Source organism: Pleurodeles waltl, chromosome 7 (assembly GCF_031143425.1).
Source record: "Pleurodeles waltl isolate 20211129_DDA chromosome 7, aPleWal1.hap1.20221129, whole genome shotgun sequence".
NCBI classification, from domain to species: domain Eukaryota; kingdom Metazoa; phylum Chordata; class Amphibia; order Caudata; family Salamandridae; genus Pleurodeles; species Pleurodeles waltl.
This window is the reverse complement of record NC_090446.1, coordinates 1,447,077,516-1,447,096,395: the sequence shown is the minus strand read 5'-3', so window position 1 is coordinate 1,447,096,395 and position 18,880 is coordinate 1,447,077,516. Positions and strand designations below refer to the sequence as shown.

The window sequence follows — 18,880 nt, the reverse complement described above, 5'->3', positions numbered from 1 at the left end:
GGCGATTACAGTGCAATGCTGGTAGAGATGGGTAAGGAGGGAGGCCCAGAAGGCGTGGTCCTCCTTGGACCTGTGGCCAGGCAGCCCAATCGGGCCTGGCTTCCCATCCCTGCTTTTCTTGAGAATTATGATCACGCGGCTGTAATCCCCGTGCATAGGACTTGATGGGGGGCTAGTTGAGAGCTGTCCCCTGTTTCTAATGTGCGAGAAGCTGGGAACTGCGCTATCTCATAGCGCTAGACGGTGAACGGACCAGTCATCGGTGCTAAATGTCAACATCCTTGATATGCAGAGAGCAGCCCCAAAACAAAAAGAGCACCTCAAACAAGCAGTGTCTTAAGGGGGGTGACTCCCAGCAGCTATTATTTGAATTTGTCTGGCCTAAAGCCACAACCGTGTATTTGTTGGTAGCATAAAAATGTATCTAAGCCAGGCCTTGAAGAGAACTAAATGAAAGGAAAATAGATCGACTAGTATTTGCTACAAAGAAGTTATTCGTGAGAGGCGGCGATTATAAGGGGTCCCTTCCAGAAATCAAGAGGGGAGGGGATGTGAAAATTAATAATTTAAACTCAGCTCTGCTGCTGGGCACCAGCTGTCTGTCTTCTAGTATTCGGAAAGAAACACACCGTTGAGTTTGTAAACCGCAGATCTGAAACAATCCCAGGTTCTTTCTGTATGAGTACTTGACCCAAGAGCCGAACCTACATAACTAATCTTAGAACATAATTAAATTAATTTGGTTCCAGAAACTTTGACAATATATTTGAAACAAAAACCAACGTGGCTAGAAATGAGGGTGAGGAAGCAGTGAAAATAGCCTGTTAAAAGCCTATCGTTTCGTTGATGCATAGGCTATATTGGAGCAGCAGCGCCTCGACTCCCATGGTTTAGGCGCTATAGAAGTGGACTACAATTGGAACTTGCTTTCCGCCGCGCCCATTGGGCGAGAGAATGCTTCAGCTTCTGAAGCTAAGGACAGGAAAGAGAGATGCCAGCCCTGCCCAGAGACCGTGTGTTCATGACCTCCTTGGGCAGGAATTCCGGTGGTCCGTGGCTGCGGCAGCCCGTGAGAGGGGTTCTCTCTCGCACCGACCCGACACCGCCAGGGGCTTCTCTGACACTCCACAATGGGCGCTTTGAGGCCGCTGAAGCCCCGCTATTGTGTGCAGGGGTCTGGCTCCGGGCCACTTCCCGTCAAGTGCATCCCTGCCCCCCTCCGCCCTCCCTCTCACCAACACTCCACGGTTGGGGAGACTGCCTCGGGCCTAGATAGAACCATGCTGCGGGGTTGGAAAGGGGTGGGTTTGAGAGAGGGGGGACTGGGCAGTCGCATCCCAAGAGAGGAGAGTCCTCCACTCTCTCTCTCCCTGCGTCCCATCATGGAAGAGTGGTGAGTGGGGGGTACTCTGTGGTTGGGGATTCACTGTCGGAGACAGTCCTGCTTTGGTGTTTACGGCAGGAGAGCAGAGGGACGACACTGGGATAAACTGTAAGCCATGGATTAATATGGGTTAGTGTGTGGCGGTGACAATTCTTGGGAAGGCTGGGATTTGAGTCGGAGGTCAGTTTGTGAGTGTGAAAGGTGGGTGTGAGTGTCAGAGCTGGAGAGACTGTGTGAGAGTTAGAGGTGAGTCTGTGTGAGAGTACCTAATGTTGCGCTCTGTGGATGTGTTTCTGAGACAGGATCTCTTTCTAAGAAGAGAGTATCTCTGATTGTCAGAGCTAGCCTCCGTGGGTGTCAGAGGTGAGGCTGTGATTGTGAGCTGGGTCTGTGTGAGAATAACTAATGATGTCCTCTGTGGTTGTGTTTGGGAGAAGGGATCTCTGTTTCTGAGGAGAGAATGTCTGTGAGTGTCAGACCTGAACCTCGGTGGGTGTCAGAGATGAGACTATGTGATAGTCAGAGCTGAGTCTCTCTGAGTGCCAGAGGTGAGACTGTGTGATTGTCAGAGCTGAGCCTCTGTGGGTGTCACAGGTGAGTGTGTGTGAGTGTCAGAGCTGAGCCTCTGTGGGTGTCACGTGTGAGACTGTGTGAGTGTCAGAGCTGAGCCTCTGAGTGTCAGAGGTGAGACTGTGTGAGTGTCAGAGCTGAGCCTCTGTGGGTGTCGGAGGTGAGACTGTGTGAGTGACAGAGCTGAGCCTATGTGGGTGTGACAGGTGAGACTGTGTGGGTGTCACAGGTGAGACTGTGAGTGTCAGAGCTGAGCCTCTGTGGGTGTCACGAGTGAGACTGTGTGAGTGTCAGAGCCGAGCCTCTGAGTGTCAGAGGTGAGACTGTGTGAGTGTCAGAGCTGAGCCTCTGAGTGTCAGAGGTGAGACTGTGTGAGTGTCAGAGCTGAGCCTCTGTGGGTGTCGGAGGTGAGACTGTGTGAGTGTCAGAGCTGAGCCTCTGTGGGTGTCACAGGTGAGAGTGTGTGAGTGTCAGAGCTGAGCCTCTGTGGCTGTCACGAGTGAGACTGTGTGAGTGTCAGAGCTGAGCCTCTGTGGGTGTCGGAGGTGAGATTGTGTGAGTGACAGAGCTGAGCCTATGTGGGTGTGACAGGTGAGACTGTGTGGGTGTCAGAGCTGAGCCTCTGTGGGTGTCGGAGGTGAGATTGTGTGAGTGACAGAGCTGAGCGTATGTGGGTGTGACAGGTGAGACTGTGTGAGTGTCAGAGCTGAGCCTCTGTGGGTGTCGGAGGTGAGATTGTGTGAGTGACAGAGCTGAGCCTATGTGGGTGTGACAGGTGAGACTGTGTGAGTGTCAGAGCTGAGCCTCTGAGTGTCAGAGGTGAGACTGTGTGAGTGTCAGAGCTGAGCCTCTGTGGGTGTCACAGGTGAGAGTGTGTGAGTGTCAGAGCTGAGCCTCTGTGGGTGTCACGAGTGAGACTGTGTGAGTGTCAGAGCTGAGCCTCTGTGGGTGTCGGAGGTGAGATTGTGTGAGTGACAGAGCTGAGCCTATGTGGGTTTGACAGGTGAGACTGTGTGGGTGTCACAGGTGAGACTGTGTGAGTGTCAGAGCTGAGCCTCTGTGGGTGTCACGAGTGAGACTGTGTGAGTGTCAGAGCTGAGCCTCTGATTGTCACAGGTGAGACTGTGTGAGTGTCAGAGGTGAGTCTCTGTGGGTGTCAGAGGTGAGACTGTGTGTTAGAGTTGAGCCTCTGTCATAGGTGAGACTGTGTGAGTGTCAGCTGAGTCTCTGTGGGTGTCAGAGGTGAGACTGTGTGAGTTTCAGAGGTTAATCTCTGTGAGACTACCGAATGACAGACTATGTGAGTGTCTACCTGAGAGTGGGTTCTTCATCATATGAGGGGTTAGTCTCTATGATTGTCAGAGGAGAGCCTCAGTGAGTGTCAAAGATGAGTTTATTTGGGTGTGAGAGAGGAGTGTGTGAGAGTGCCGGATGATAGACTCTGTGGTTGTGTATCTGAGGGGGTGGGGGGTTTCTGTGCTTCTCGGAGCTGAGCCGCCCTGAGAGTCATAGGGGAGTCTCTGTGAGTGTTACTGCTTAGTCTGTGAGTGTCAGGTGTGAGCCTCTGTGAAGGTCATAGGTGAGTCTGTGAGAGCCATAGGAGAGTCTGTGAGTGTCAGGTTCACACCTGAATGAATGTCAGAGCTCAGTCTCTGTGACTGTCAGAGGTAAGCCTGAGTGTCAGATATGAGCCTCTGTGAGTGTCAGAACTAAGAGTCTGTGAGTGTCACAGGTGAGTCTATGAGGGAGTACATGGTGATATGGTCTGTGAGTGTGTACCTTAGAGGGCTTCCCTGTGTATGTGAGGAGAGTCTCTGTGTGTGTCAGAGTGAGCCTCTGTGAGTATCAAAGGTGAGCCTGTCAGTGTCAGAGGTGAGACCATGTAAGTGTCAAAGGTGAGTCTGTGAGAGAGTACCTGATGCTCTGGTTTGTGAGTGTGTACCTTAGGGGGATTCCTTGTTTCTGTTAGGAGAGTCTCTGTGACTGTCAGATGTTACTCTGAGTGAGGCTCTGTGAGAATCAGAGGACAGCCCCTTCGAGTGTAAAATGTGTTTTTGATGATGGGCCGTGTGAGAGTGGATCTGTACCGGGGGTCTGTGGGTCTTTGAGTATCTATTATGTGGATCTCTGTGAGATTTGCAGTAGAGTCTCTGAAGTGCAGGAGTTTTATACGTGTGAATGTCAGAGGAGAGCCTCCTCGAATGTTAAGTCTCTGACAGTGTTATTTAGACTGGATCATGTGAGGGTGCGATGGGGGTCTGTGAGTGATCTGTGAGTGATACACGTGACTCGGGTGAGTCTGTGGGGGTGCACGAGGTTTCTCCCTATGGGTGTCAGAGGTGAGTCCCTGTGAGTTTGTGTTTGAGGCACGGGTCTATGAGATATGTAACGGACCAGAGGCCGGACCCTGTAAGATTCACTTAGAATATTCATCTAAAAAAGGTGGTAAAATCGGGATACCACACATGTATGCCATGGTGTTACCGCGCATCTCGTGTTAATTTTAGGAGGATGCTTCAGTAAGCTTTTTGTTGCTGGATAAGATAACGTTTGTGGAATAACAGCAGAAGAGATCTTTCCAAACGTCATTCCCCAAATTCCTGCTCAAACATATGATGCAGGGAAAGGGCTCTTGGCAGTGGACATGTTTACTGCTCCTACTATTATAAAAAAAACCACTGGTATTACTGGAAGATGCTGTGGTGATGCCGGAAGACAAACCGAGGAAACTGTGCACCTCTCTGTCATTTTTTAAGGTTTGCTGCGGCTTTTCGATTCCAGATTAAGGTTGAGGATTGGCCGACCCAAACATATACCCCCAGATTAACCGCCTGAAATGTAAACCTAGGCAAGATTAGGATTGGACATTTCGAGATTTGCAAAAATGGTGAATAACAGGCAGGAACAATGTTATTGCACTTTTTTTCTTATTTCCCACTTTGATAACGCCGTCGTTTTACAGTAATAGGAATGTGTGATGCATGCGGTGCGGAGTTGCCACATCACTTATGCGGTACAACCACACCACCCATAGCAGTGCCACAAAATGAACGAAAACAGGCAAATGTATGATAAATGGACGAACATCCATTTTTTCTGATTGAGCCAGGTTATTGTAGCACGTGAAACCTCCCTGTGTGGGCGTGCATTTAAGGTTCTGCTTTGGCTGCTTCTGAAGATGGAGTTTGTCAAAGAAGGAAATTGAGGGCAGGTCCGAGGCTGGGAACCGCGTGTTTGTCTCTGAAATGGGTCTCAGTGTGTGTGTGTGATGCCACTGCCAGCGTGGATCCGAAAAAAATAGTTTTTGTGGAGGGATCTGTGTGTATATATATATATATATATATATATATATATATAGTTCAGTACTTTACAAACGTATTTTAATATCTCTCTCTCTGTGTATATATTCATATATATATATTATATATATATATATATATATATATATATATACACACACACACACACACAGAGAGATATTAAAATACGTTTGTAAACTACTGAAATCTATATAGTATATATTTTATGAACAACTATGTTTAATAATTGTATAAAAAGAAAGAAAATGTATATTCCCCTTAAAAACTAAGTACACTTTGGGGTGAATTATATTCCTTGGCGTTCTAGGGGTGTTTATCGGAGGCTGAGTTCTGCCAGTTTCTGTCCAAGGCTGTGCTGGGTGAACATTTGTCTCTTGGTCTGGATGTAGGTGGCCAAGCCCCTGCTAGCAGACCATCTGTGGGTAGGCGCCTCTTGTGTGCAGTGGTTGAGAGGTGGGTGGCCAAGCGGCCTGAACACACAATCTATGCTTTATATAGAACTCTTCACAGAGAGCCCACTCTCTCCAGATACCCTCCTGTTAGATTATAAATACAAACTGTGTTCAGTGTTTTCACTAAAAAAGTAACACAACCCTGAAGGAACATCTTTTTAAATCTAAGACAAATCTATTGTATTAAGTGTGTTGGTTTTATTTACAATTATAAGAATAGACTTGCCTTGTATTAATAGGTATAGACTGTGCTGGACTTGACAGCCAGGTGGTCTTTCCCCCAACTTTTTTACCTACGTCCTCCATTTTTCCGGCTTCATTCTGCTGGTATCAGGACTCCGTGCACTTTACCACTGCTAACTAGTGCTAAAGTGTTCTCGCCACTAAACATGGTAATGTTGGCTTTTCCCCATTTGGCATCTTTTACTTACTTTTAAGCCCTTAGTGAAGTGCACTACATGTGTCAAGGGCCTGTGAATTAAATGCTTCTTGTGGGGCTGCAGCACTGATTGTGCCACCCACTTAATTACCCCTTTTAACCATGTCTCAGGCTTGCCATTGCAGAGCCTGGGTGTGTGGTTTTACACTGCTATGTCAACATGGCAAGATAACCCTTTGGCCAGGCCCAAACCTTCCCTTTGTATGCACCATTAAGGTACAAACCTAGACAACCCAGAGGGCCAGGTGCAGGGTATTTAAAAGGCAGGACATGTACTTTTAAGTTGTCCATGTTCTGGTAGAAAAAAAACAACCAAAGAAGTTTGTTCACAAAATCAAGGCCTAGCTCTCCAATAATATAACATTGGCATTGCATTATTACATTTTATAAGTGTAATTCACAGTCTGGAAGGGATAAACTTTTTGAGTTTGGAGACTGTGGAATCCCAATTCAAAATCACAATTTATGGTGGAGTTGGGTTTTAAATTTCAATTCTGAAAATGCCACTTTTAGAAAGTTGGCATTTTCTTACTTTCACCTTTTGGAGCCTGCTGCCTCTTCCTGATCTCTTGGCTGGGGTGGGTGACAGCTGAGTTTTGTGTGTTCCCTCTAGACAGTCACACACCGTGGGAGCTTAGGTGTGATTTGATGAGCCATCCTGGGAGGATGGGAAGGAGGAGTCTGGCACAGCTTCACTTACATCTGAATAGGCTGTACCCTGTCCACACACAAAGGGCTGCATAAACCCGTGTAGTGCGTCTGGAGCCTAGGCAGGACCCTGTGCACTTCAAAGTCTTGTCTTTGAAGTCTTCCCCACTTCAAAGTCTCAACTTGGCAAAAGCACTGGAGCGTTCACACCACTAACTCAGTACACTCCTGGACCTGTGAAGACTCTGCCAGGAAGAAGAACTGCTGTGTTGCATAATGGCTGCCAATCTGCTGGACTGCTGCTTTGCTGGACTCCTGCCTTGCAAAGCTGCCCTGCTGCCTGCTTCTCTCTCTTGCCTGGTTGAAAACGACTGGAGCTCCATCACTTGAACCCAAAGTGACTCCAAGGGCTAGCTGGGTGGCCTCCTGATCTGAAGTCTCAGGGACATAAAAGTCTTCCAATGACCCTACCTCTACACCTGCACTCTGCCACCTGTGAGTCTGCCCTGCCAAATGGTGCCACCCCAGTCCTGGACCCTTTGGAGGTCGGTCTACGGTGTTTGCTCCAGTAGAACCGACACATCCGCTGCTGTGGGAGCAGAACGGACGCCTCACCACTGCTGCATGAAGCACAACCAATGCATCACCACTACTATGTGGGTCAAAACCAACACAACAGTCTTCCATCGCTGCATCATTGGACTGGCGCGTCACCTTCGGAACAGCCACAGCATAGCGTTTCACCCAGCGCCAGCTCCTTGCACTCTCCGCTAACTGTAGTCTCTCTTTGCAGCTTCACCACTTGAACAGATGCTTCACACATTGCCTCTAAGATAAGCCTGACTGCTCTGTACCAAGCTGCCAGAGGGTGAGCACAGGTCACTTTGGAGTTTGCCTGACCCTTACCCTGAATGGAATTGTGGTTGCTGCTTGACCAGGGCTCATACCCAAATCACCAACCCAATTTCTAACACAATCCTATACCAGACTGTTATGATAAACTGACTTAAATAGGTGCACATGACAAATAGCATAGATTGTGTTTTCTACTTTTTTAAAGATGTTTTGAACTTTTACTTTTTTGTATTTTTGTAGTTTTTGTGGTGTTGATCTGATAATCAAAACTGAGCTTCAGAACTTGGAGAGAAAATTAAAAGTAAAGCAAACTGTGATTGAGACAAAGGTGTTCCAAAGCTAACTTATCCCTCATAGTTTTATGCTGATCTCCTTTGTAAACAATTCTACTGCACCTCCAGCAGCATGTAACTGTCTCCTAGTAAGAAGGGTTGTAGTCCAAGTGCCCCTGCGGAACCTCACTGGGCACACTATCACCAGGTTCAATGGAGGGTCTCAATATCTTGGTGGATGACTCCTGCTCACCCCTTTGACCCTCAGGTCTCACCAGCCAAGTAGGGCGGTTAGATCGCATGTGCTTCCAAACGCCAGAAGTTCGACCTGAACATTTTTTGCCAGTCCCGTGGGAGAAACACCTGTTTTAGATCTTGCACATGGCATATTTTGAGGAGAACTTCTTCATCCCTGGTGGCATATGGAAATATTGCCACACCAAGAGTCTTTTGTGGCTTTAGGAGTCTTCCCTTCATGCTCTTCCACATCCCCCTCTCTCTGATCCTGAAGCCATCATTCAACTCACCAAGTAATTGTAAAGGTTGCAAGAAAAGCTCAAGGGCTCAGCACAAAGTGTTAGTACACTAAAGTGCTTAGCCCAAATGAGAATGAAAGAGTGGGGACTCACTGCAAACATAGCAAGGCAGTGATTACAACCAATCGGATGCATGTTAGTGTGTGTTACATAGGTCCCATGGTACTCCTGTGATACTCCAGCTGGACCACAACACCCAAAATTCACCAAAAGAATCAAGGGATCCTCCTTAATGGACCTAGTTAGAAACCTTTAAGCTCAAATAGAAATAAAAAAAACACTCTTTCATACTGAACAGAACTACTTTTGTGTTTCGGCAGACCCACGGTACTCCCGCTGGATGCGGAACACAAAGTAAAACCTGCACACACAAAGGAGTCATTGAACATGTCATGAATAATGTAATATGTGAGGTCATGAGCAGTGCATTGGGTGGGTGCGCGTTGTTGTTAGCTTTCTGAACTATAAGTGATGAATTCCAGTGTTTTTTCTGGTTTAAAACACTTTATAACTGACATTGACACCCAACTACAAGGTATGTTTAGTTTTAGTTTTTTCAGTGTAAAGACATCACGGTTGTGTTCTCAGAGTGCCTGGTTTAGGTATACCCTCTGTTTATCTGAGATCTTGTGGGTGGAGGGTGAGGGGGGGTGCCCGTGTGTGGTGAGGTCCTTATCTGTGTATGATCTTCGGACTGAGGCCAATATTTATACTTTTTTAGCACCACATTTGCGTCATTTTTTTACGAAAAACGTGGTACAAACGTACAAAATATAGGCCCATATTTATACTTTTTTAGCGTCGCATTTGCATAACTTTTTCATGCAAAAGCGGCGCAAACGTACAAAATACAATTATATTTTGTACATTTGCATCGCTTTTGCGTAAAAAAATGACGCAAATGTGGCGTTGAAAAAGTATAAATATGGGCCATAATTGTATTTTGTACGTTTGCGCCTCTTTTGCGTAAAAAAGTGACGCAAATGCGGCGCTAAAAAAGTATAAATATGAGCGTGAGTATCTAAGGCCATCTCTTTCTTTGCGTTAGACTGCTTCTCGGCGTGCCCTTTGTGGCATGAAAGTGCTCAAAATGTGTACCATACAGCGCGATGTGTCTGCCACTTTTTTTGGTTTTGTTTAAATCACTGTTCTGTACATTTTTCACAGACTGGTCCCGCCCGCCGCGGCCTGCTGATACCAGGAGCGCCTGCCACGTCCTGCCCGGCCCCTCAGTAGATTGCAGACCGAGGGGAGGGGTGAGCGAGACAGCCAAGAAGAGAGACCTCCAGGCGTGAGAGCAACAGAGAGATCGAAGGGGGTGGAACGAGGGAGAGACAGCTACCGAGAGGAGACAGTAAGCAGCAGAGGGCGAGTGACAGGGAAGGACGGTACGAGCGCAAGGGCGAGGGGTACCTGTGAGAGTAAAGTGCCCGCGGAGACAGACGGCGGGGACTTTAAAGGCTGAGGCTGTAGGAAGGCACGAGAACGCACTAATGAATGAGTGAATGGATGAAGAGATAGGATGAGCTCCAAACTCTTAGAGGGCGACTAATAGTGAGCGAGAGAGGGTTATCTGGGGAGAGGAGGAAAGCAAGGGGCAGAAGTGCAGGGTGAGGTAAGACATACAGAACTAAAGAGAGAGAGTGAGTTGCGAGGAATAAGGAATGAAGGTGAGAGAAGGGGAGATGGAGGGGGCGAGAGGCAGAGACAACTGGTAAGTCTGGAATAATATGCTGGAGTGCGGTAGGTGGAATGATGAGTGAGAGTAGAAGAGAGTACGGTGAGTATTACACAGAGTATGAGAGTAACAGATAGTCCTTGGATCAGTGTGACCAGTGATGTGATGAAGAAAGAGAAAGCAAGGAGCTATAGTGGCAGAGAATGATTGGATGAATGACACAGACTCATGGCAGATGAGGTAATGGCGAATATGAGATGAGCGTGGCGTAGACCTACTCGGTGGTTTACAGAGCCGCAGCAGTGGAGGTGACAGAGGAAGGGAGGGATCACTGGATGAAGTGGAGGTGACGGAGGCTCAAAGGTCAGGGTGGCAAAGAATTGTTAGTTCAGAGGGATGGAGACATAGCGGACAAAAGTTGTCAGAGAAGAGGCGAGAGAGGCAGAGTATTGGGTGATTGTTACAGGGGTATATCTGGTAAAAGTAATCCAAGAAAGAGGTCAGCACTGGAGAGGACTGGTGGGTGAGTTTTACACATCCGGGGTAGAAGACGTGAGACAGAGGAGAGGGCTAGGAGGGCGGTATTTAATGGGTGCCTGTTACTTGGCCAGAGCAGGGGAGAGGTCGGCAGGGGTACTCAGGCAACACCGACAGAGGTGAGGATGGGAGACAGAGCAGTCGATAGTAGGGAGTGACCTACAGTCAGAGTGCGCGTACACGTGACATAGAAAAGGGACAAGTAAACACAAAAAGAGACGTTAGAGACAAGAGTGTCATTCACAAAGATAAAGCAGAGACTGACATTTAGAGAACGTGTCGATTGTGATCTACAGAGGTGCAGCACGGGAGATTAACATTTACTAAAGTAGAAATACCTGAGTGTGACAATTACTGATAAATGAGTGACGTTTAGAGACGTGTCACAGACATCTTCAGAGGGGGGCTCTCTAGGGATGTTACCAAGGAGTTGAATGATAGTTAGAGAAAGGTGAACTTTAAAACAGGATTGAGAGACCACTGGATAAGGTGAGTGACATTTGGAGAGGGAGTGAGTGGCAGGGTGTGAGCAACAAAGTGAGAGAAGTGACGCTGAAATACACAGAGACAGACAAGTGAGAGCGTGTAACCCGCAGAATTCAGGCAGAGAGTGAGCGACATTTAGACAGGGGCGAGTGACAGACACAGACAAGACGATTGGGAGTTTGACAGAGTGACTGGCTTTTAGAGGAGTGAGTTTCGCTAGGGGGCACAGAGCATTTGGAGAGAGAGAGGCGACCTTCAATAGAATAAGAGTAGCGAGTGTCAGTGCGAGTAGAGAGACGCTGGGAAAAGAGAGTGAGGGCAGGGAGGAGACAATATTCATTTGAGAGGATAAAGAAATCGGGGTACCTACAATGATTAACTCGGGAGCCCCTTGCTAGTGAAAGAGAGTTAGGAGCTTGGAGCCAGTCCCCGGTCTCTACTGTCAGGAGTTCCCCGCTGAAGGAAGGCCAGAGGGTGCTGCTGCCCTGTTCATGCTCTGGCCTCTGTGGACCCCCGGGAATGGCGGCCGGTGCCCGTGGGATGGAGAGAGCCGTCTGCCTCCTGTGTCTCAGCCTCGCGCTGCTGCGGGTCGGAGGGGCCTGGCCGCGGCTCCGCTGGAAGTGCCCTGAGGGTTGCAGCTGCACCCACGACAATGCCCTGTGCCAAGGCACCTTGCAGGTTCCGGTCGGATTCCCTCCAGACCTCGTCTCACTGTAAGGGACAGCAAGAATTACTCATCACACTCTCATTGTTGTGTTGTTATAAAGTTTTTATGGGCAGCATGAACACAATTTTACATACACCGCATGGCGCAATTTGGTGTTAGCGTGATATTTAAAGGCAGGGGCAAATTGGGCAATTGCCCAGGGCCCCCACCTTTCAAGGGGCCCACTGAGAAAGTGGACATTTAGTCTGTTCACCTTGATTTCTATATGTCAACTTCCCGCCCTCTCTTCCTGCCTCTACCTCAGTGGTTTCTCTTTGCCCTGGGTCCTTGTAGGGATTCTTTGGAGCCCCAGGCCAGGCATGCTTAGTCTTAAGTCTTCTTTTATAAGCTTGTTTTACTGGTGCTTAGTTATTGACAATACAAACAGTAGACCTTGTCGCACTATGTTCAATATTTCAGCTGTTTCTCAAAGATCCCATTTCTAAAAGTTTGGTAGCATGCAGGCTTGAATTAGCAGAAAATGAGTAATAAAATTCAAAGTTGTTTCGATGAGTGACCACCAAAATATATCTCGGCCAGGGCCCAACAAATCCTCCAGCTAGCACTGCCTGGTGATAGGCTGCCTGGCACATCATCCTCACTGAGTGTTTGTGTTGGTAACTTTTATTAACTGATTGAATCTGTTGCTCAGAGCCTGTTTCTGAGATATCGGGGCTTATTGACGAGAGGTTAGTGTCGCCGGGGTGTCACTTTTTATGACGACCCAGCAGCGCAAACCTCTCAGCCATATCTATGAGGCCACGCAAAGCCACTTTGAGTGGCTGTGAATGGCCTCATAGATATGGAGTAACACAACGCACTGCAAGTCGCTGCGTTGCCCTAATCTGTGCCAGGGAGGCCTTCCCCGGGCGTTGCAGTGGGTTTTCCAATGCAACTCCAATGGATTTTGATGCTGCCCAGATTTACGTAATCACATAAACCTGGGGAGGTGCTAAAACCTTCTGCCTCCCTGAAGAGAAATATTTTTATTTCTCCTCATTTTTCCCTCTTTCCATGCAGAATGCAGCACACATTGAAAGAGGAAAATGCCTCTCAGGATTGTTTTTGTGCAGGAAGGTGCCACTTCCCGCACAAAAAACATTCCTGCAGGCAATGCAGGCACCCTTGAACCATGATGCAAGCGTGCCTGCGTTGGCACTAGGCAGACAAATGTGCGCCACTGCAGGGGAAGGGACAGGAATGCACCATATTTCATAAAAACAGTGCATCGCTACTCTTTCACGTTGTCATAGGGCCGCACGGCAAGAGACTTGTGGCGCTGTCCTACGCCAATTACCCATAACTAAGCTCCCTGGTTTGTAAACCTACATCTGGTGCCACTAGTTCCTTGGCTGTCGTGTTTTTCGTGGTCTTATCCTCCATGTGCCCCCATCTTCTTTGCATTTTGCTACTCGTGAAGCTCTCCACGAGGAGCATGGTGCTGTGCCCCAGATATAAAGTACTGAGGGGTGCATATTGTATCAGGCTTCGATGTGCATTGTTTAACACTTACTTGCAACCTCATTTATAGTTAGGCCGCTTACTTACTTTTTCTTCAACATTACCCTCTTGCGCGGTCTTTACAATCCTGCAGAAACAGATACTATTGTGCGCTCTTTTTATGGAAAACCCCATCTTTTTGTGAAATGTATTTTTCCGGTGGCTGCTCCTTAGCGTACAGTCTGCAGTCTTACGGTCTTAGTGCGGATCTGTTTTCATTTTTAAGACATGCATTACATGCTAGGACCAGGGAAAATTTTAATTATGCCGGCGTAATTTGCATAATTTTGGGAATTTCATTTGACACTGAACCTAAGCCATCATGCTACGTTGCATAAGTACGCCTCCATTTGTAGCAAAATTATAGCACGGGGCGCACAAACAATGTGAACGTAAGCAGCTGATTGTAGCAATTGTGCTTTTTTTGTGCAAAATGCATCCTGTCATCAAAAAATGTATATCAAGACACATTTTGAGCTCAAAAATAGTGTTAAATGGAGGTTTCGCATTCCGTGTAATTATTCATAATTTTCCCTAAAACAAGTTACATACACCTCCTATAACACGGCTTGACTGTGATGGTCTGCCTTTATTAAGTTGAGCATAGCAGCGCGCAAGCGCAGCTTTTCCGACGTCTTGGTATCTATATGGCCTTTTCACCAAGCCGACTTCACGCACATCACTTTCACTCTTATGTGGGCGCGCCTTTCAAAAATCCTTTGTTATCATTGGTAAATGCATTACACTTGTCCCTCCTTTGGGCGGTTTTGTTACCGCCTTGGGGACCGACCCTGTTGCATAGATAATTACACATTTGCCATTATGTTCTTTTTCCTTTTGTGCCTCCTTTGTGCTCACCCTTATGGCGGCCATGGTGCTTTGCATCGGCTCCCTTATGTCAACCTGTTTTACTTTTCATTTTTCCTTTTGTGTGTCTCCTTCGCGCTCATGGCGGCCGTAGTGCTTTGAATCGGCTTGCTTATGTCAACTGTTTTACTTTTCATTTTTTCTCTTCAATTTGCGACCAGTCCTTCTGCTATTGTCCAGAGGGCACTGAAATGAACGAAATAATTGGGTATGTTAGGTCATGTTTTTATCTGTGTTATAGGGGTCATTTTGGGTTAAGCCAGCAGCACCCATGTACCAGGTGTTCATGAAAATACCCGGGGCCATATTTATACTTTTTGACGCAAAACTGCACTAACGCAGTTTTGCGTCAAAAAAATTAGCGCCTGCTAACGCCATTCTGAAGCGCCATGCGTGCGGCGTATTTATTCAATGACGTTAGCCGGCGTTAGCCGCCGGCGCTGCCTGGTGTGCGTGAAAAAAAACGACGTACACCAGGCAGCGCCGGCGTAGGGAAAAATGGCGTTTGGACGTCCAAAAATGGGGCAAGTCAGGCTGAGGCAAAAAAATCGTCTTAACCCGATTTGCGCCATTTTTTTTTGGCGCCCAGACGCCATTAACATGACTCCTGTCTTAGCAAAGACAGGAGTCATGCCCCCTTGCCCAATGGCCATGCCCAGGGGACTTCTGTCCCGTGGGCATGGTCATTGGGCATAGTGGCATGTAGGGGGGCACAAATCAGGCCCCCCTATGCCACAATTTTTTTAAAAAAAAAATACTTACCACAACTTACCTTTTCTTCCCTGGGATGGGTCCCTCCATCCTTGGGTGTCCTCCTGGGGTGGGCAAGGGTGGCAGGGGGTGTCCCTGGGGGCAGGGGAGGGCACCTCCGGGCTCATTCTGAGCCCACAGGTCCCTTAACGCCTGCCCTGACCCAGGCGTTAAAAAGAGGCACAAATGCGGGGTTTTTTGCCCCGCCCACTCCCGGGCATCATTTTTGCCCGGGAGTATAAATACCACACACATGCCTGGGAGTCATTTTTTAAGACGGGAACGCCTACCTTGCATCTCATTAACGCAAGGAAGGTGTTCACGCCAAAAAGTTTTGCATCGAATTTGCGTCGAAAAAAACGACGCAAATTCGGCGCAAACTGAATATAAATATGCCCCCCGATGTGGGATTGTAAAGCGGTCAGTCAACCTGTGGGGAACAACTGACTTGCATTTGCAATTTGCTTTTCTGAACTAGTAGGAATAGCGCCATCTCACGTCAAATACTAGAATTACAAAGCTTGAAAAATGAAAATGCGGGGCTCCGCGTTTTTTGTGACAAGGCACAGCCTTGCCCTCACCTTCGCCTACATGTTTAAGTGTGCAGCGATGTTATCGTGATGAGAAGGTGAAGACTGTAATTCTGTGCTCTGTATCCCTTATAACTGCTTCATTTTTTTAAAGGTTGTATAGTTTGTTATTTTCATTGCTTTGCATCGGGTTTTATCTTTTGCTCTCTTACCCGCCAATTTGGCATAGTTACATAGTTTGCTATGTAAAAACTAAGTTTTTTTGTGTGACCATCACTCTCCCATTATATGAAACCCCTTCCACTCAATCACATGCTTTAGCGGGAAATATCATACACATTATGACGATAATGATTAAAATGAAACTTGAAATAAAAAGCAGTGGTTGAAAATATATTTTATAAAATCCCTGTTTCTGCACCTTCTATCAAGGCTCCCCTGCTGGTTTGGGGCTGGCCTAGGGTTACTTTCTGACAGGCCTCCTTATTAGCATATCGAAGGAGAAATCAGGTTTCTCACTGCATGTACAGCGCATGCTCAGTGATCACAGTCACCTCGTAAACAGTTGTTGTTCCATCACAGCAGGCAGTGTGCATCCTCTCCAAGAGAAGCAAACAGCTATACTCTCTGCCGGGCCATTACATTTTGTATTTGACGGTGGGTCAGCAGACTGAGTGCACCGGGACTGGTGCATCCTTTTGTGTTGTATGGGAGCAGCGAGCTGGCCTAACACACTATACATTGCACAGTCTTGGCCATTGGGCAACATCGGCCTTCCCTCTCGTAGCCACCCGTGTGAAATACACCAGAAGCTCCTCCTTCTCACTTTAGTATTGAAATTACATGATCAAGGCTAATCATTACACCAGACCCCCCCAAGAAAATGGACACATCCAGAAACTGTTGCACTTTGTTTCCCTTCTGTGTATGGAAGCTGTTTCATTAATACTGTGCCCGGCATTGACCCAGCATACCACTTATTGTTTTAGATCAGTGTTTCCCAACCTGTGGTCCGGGGACACCTGGGGGTCCGCAAAGCCATCTCAGGGGGTCCGCGACTGCTTAGAAAATGTAATAATTTTAACAGATTAGGTCCCCAGCTTTGAGTAATAACTCAGTGGGGGGTCCCCACATTCCAATAATGATTCAGTGGGGGTCCCCGGGTTCCGGTATTGATATACTGGGGATCCACAGAAGTCAAAAGGTTGGGAACCACTGTTTTAGATTGTTGCTCTCTAAATTCATTATTATGTAACAGGCCCCTCATCGGAACTAATACCCTTCTTGTCTCCCTTGCTTTGGAGATGACGTATGATATCTACTCCTGCACCATACTCATCTCCTTGGAAGAGAGCTATAGTCTGATTACCCAGAAGCAGATTGGTTGTGTTCGATATGAAAAGTATAATTTGTTGCTTGTTATATTACACCCTACAGGGCTGTACGTTGCACTGCTGCCTTTAATGGGCAGTAATGCTCAACGTACATTTAAATCACTGATGTCCTGTCATAGTCTGATCACCAGTAGCACTATGGTTTCACATTCCCTGCAGGGTTAAGTTTCTCAATGCTCTTGCTTGTTTGCAGAGAGCTTTGCTATTTCAGCTCAAACTTAAAGGGATGTCGGACACGTTTGAAATCGGCGGCAAAAGAAAAGTAAATAACTGATAACATAAAACCCCCAATTGCCCAAAAAAGAAACTGAGAGCCTGTTCTTTTTGTTTTCGACTAGTAAGGACTGTGCTTGATTGCATAGTTGTGGTTCCCCCCCTCATGCACTTAGTGATTTGCCTAGTATATGTTCTTTTTAGCAGGCACATTAACCCTGTGCACTACCTTATGATGACTCCAAGCTTCCACTAGACAAAACTACGCTCTCTTGGCTGCCGTGGCGCTCACAGCGCGAACTCGATCAGGGGTATCATTTTTACATTCTATGCATTCTGATCTTCTTAGTACACATTGTTTGCAGCAGGCATATTAACCCTGTGTGCTACATTATGATGACTCCAAGTTTACACTAGACAAAAGTACGTTCTCTCGCCAGAAAGAACATAAATCGCCAGAGTTATTTTGACATTTTTACATTACATGCACTTTGTGATTTGCCTAGTACACGTTCTTTGCAGCAGGCACATTAACCCTGTGCGCTACCTTATGATGACTCCAAGCTTCCACTTAACAAAAGTAAGTTGTCTCTCCAGAAAGAACATTAACCCTCTGCGCTACCTTATGAGTCCAAACTTCCACTAGATGAAAGTACGTTCTCTCTCTAAAAAGAACATTAATCGCTTGAGTTATTTGTTTTACATTTTATGCACTCTGATCTGCTTAGTACACATTCTTTGCAGCACGCATTTTCAATCTGGGACTTGTAGCTTTACTTTTATACTGTGATACAAACTGGAAACCAACCCTTAGACTAGTATTCGAAGAGTTGTCCAGCTCTCTAGTTCGAAGCATGATTCGCTCTTTTTGTTTGTTTCAGCTTTGCATTCTGGGACTTGTTTTATTTTTACAACATGATACAAGCTGTGAATACAAAGCTGAAACCTGTCTAGATGAACTACACACGTATGCGTCCGTGAAACTTGAGCTGTGTGTGTATGTATTTACAAACATAGCATCAAGGAGAGCTTAGAGTTGATTATGTGTACAATGGGCAATATTTTATAACTAATATCTCAATTCAAGACTGACTGAGGATCATTAATATCATGCGAGATGGCTCTCCTCAAGCGTGTGAAAAATCATTGGCGTTTTGTTTGACTCCCCAGACTGCAGTAAAGGGACAGTGATCCAGTAAATCCGCATTCTTGGAGTACAATTATTTACTAATTGGCCCGTGGGCAATGTTGCCTGTACCAACTGCCAAGTAAATATGTTTTGCACCTGTGAGTAGTTTGTGTTTTAAGGGCCTTGTTTTAAAAAAATATTCCAGTAGGCCTACTAGTCCTTTAGTTATATGCAGGGCCACTAGAATTATGTGGCAGAAAGGCCCAAAATATGCGGCAGGTTTGACCAATTAATGTGGCAAAGAAAAGTCCAGCTATGCAATTACAATGCCAATAGCTCCAACTCAAGTAAATGCAAGACCTATTGCATTGCAAATGCTTGTTTTTTTCTTTGCAGCCCCATGATTAAAGTTAATCACAGTACTAAATGTACTTGGGGAAGGCTGGATGTCATGCAGAACCATCAGCCATTACTCTCTGTGAGGTGGCTAGTGCTCTGAGGAATCTCTCCAGCACAAACCACACATCTCATATAAACTAGTCATCGAAACTGAAGATGTGTTCATGCAGCGAGCTCTGAGAAGGACATGAGCACAGAGCATCAGGGGAGCACAG

At 46.8% G+C, this 18,880-nt stretch overlaps 1 protein-coding gene across 2 annotated transcripts in view; it reads left to right on the top strand.

The window, feature by feature from the left end:
- Positions 1–1,239: 1,239 nt before the first annotated feature.
- LOC138246466 (leucine-rich glioma-inactivated protein 1-like) overlaps positions 1,240–18,880 on the top strand; it is a 99,027-nt gene continuing 81,386 nt past the window's right edge. Inside the window, exons 1-2 of one of the 2 annotated variants that reach the window (XM_069201103.1) lie at positions 1,240–1,393; positions 9,644–11,890. In XM_069201103.1, coding sequence (XP_069057204.1) covers positions 11,697–11,890 — 194 coding nt within the window. In that variant the 5' untranslated portion in view covers positions 1,240–1,393; positions 9,644–11,696. Of the gene's footprint in view, positions 1,493–9,643; positions 11,891–18,880 lie in introns of both variants that reach the window. The other variant, XM_069201102.1, reaches the window with a different exon arrangement.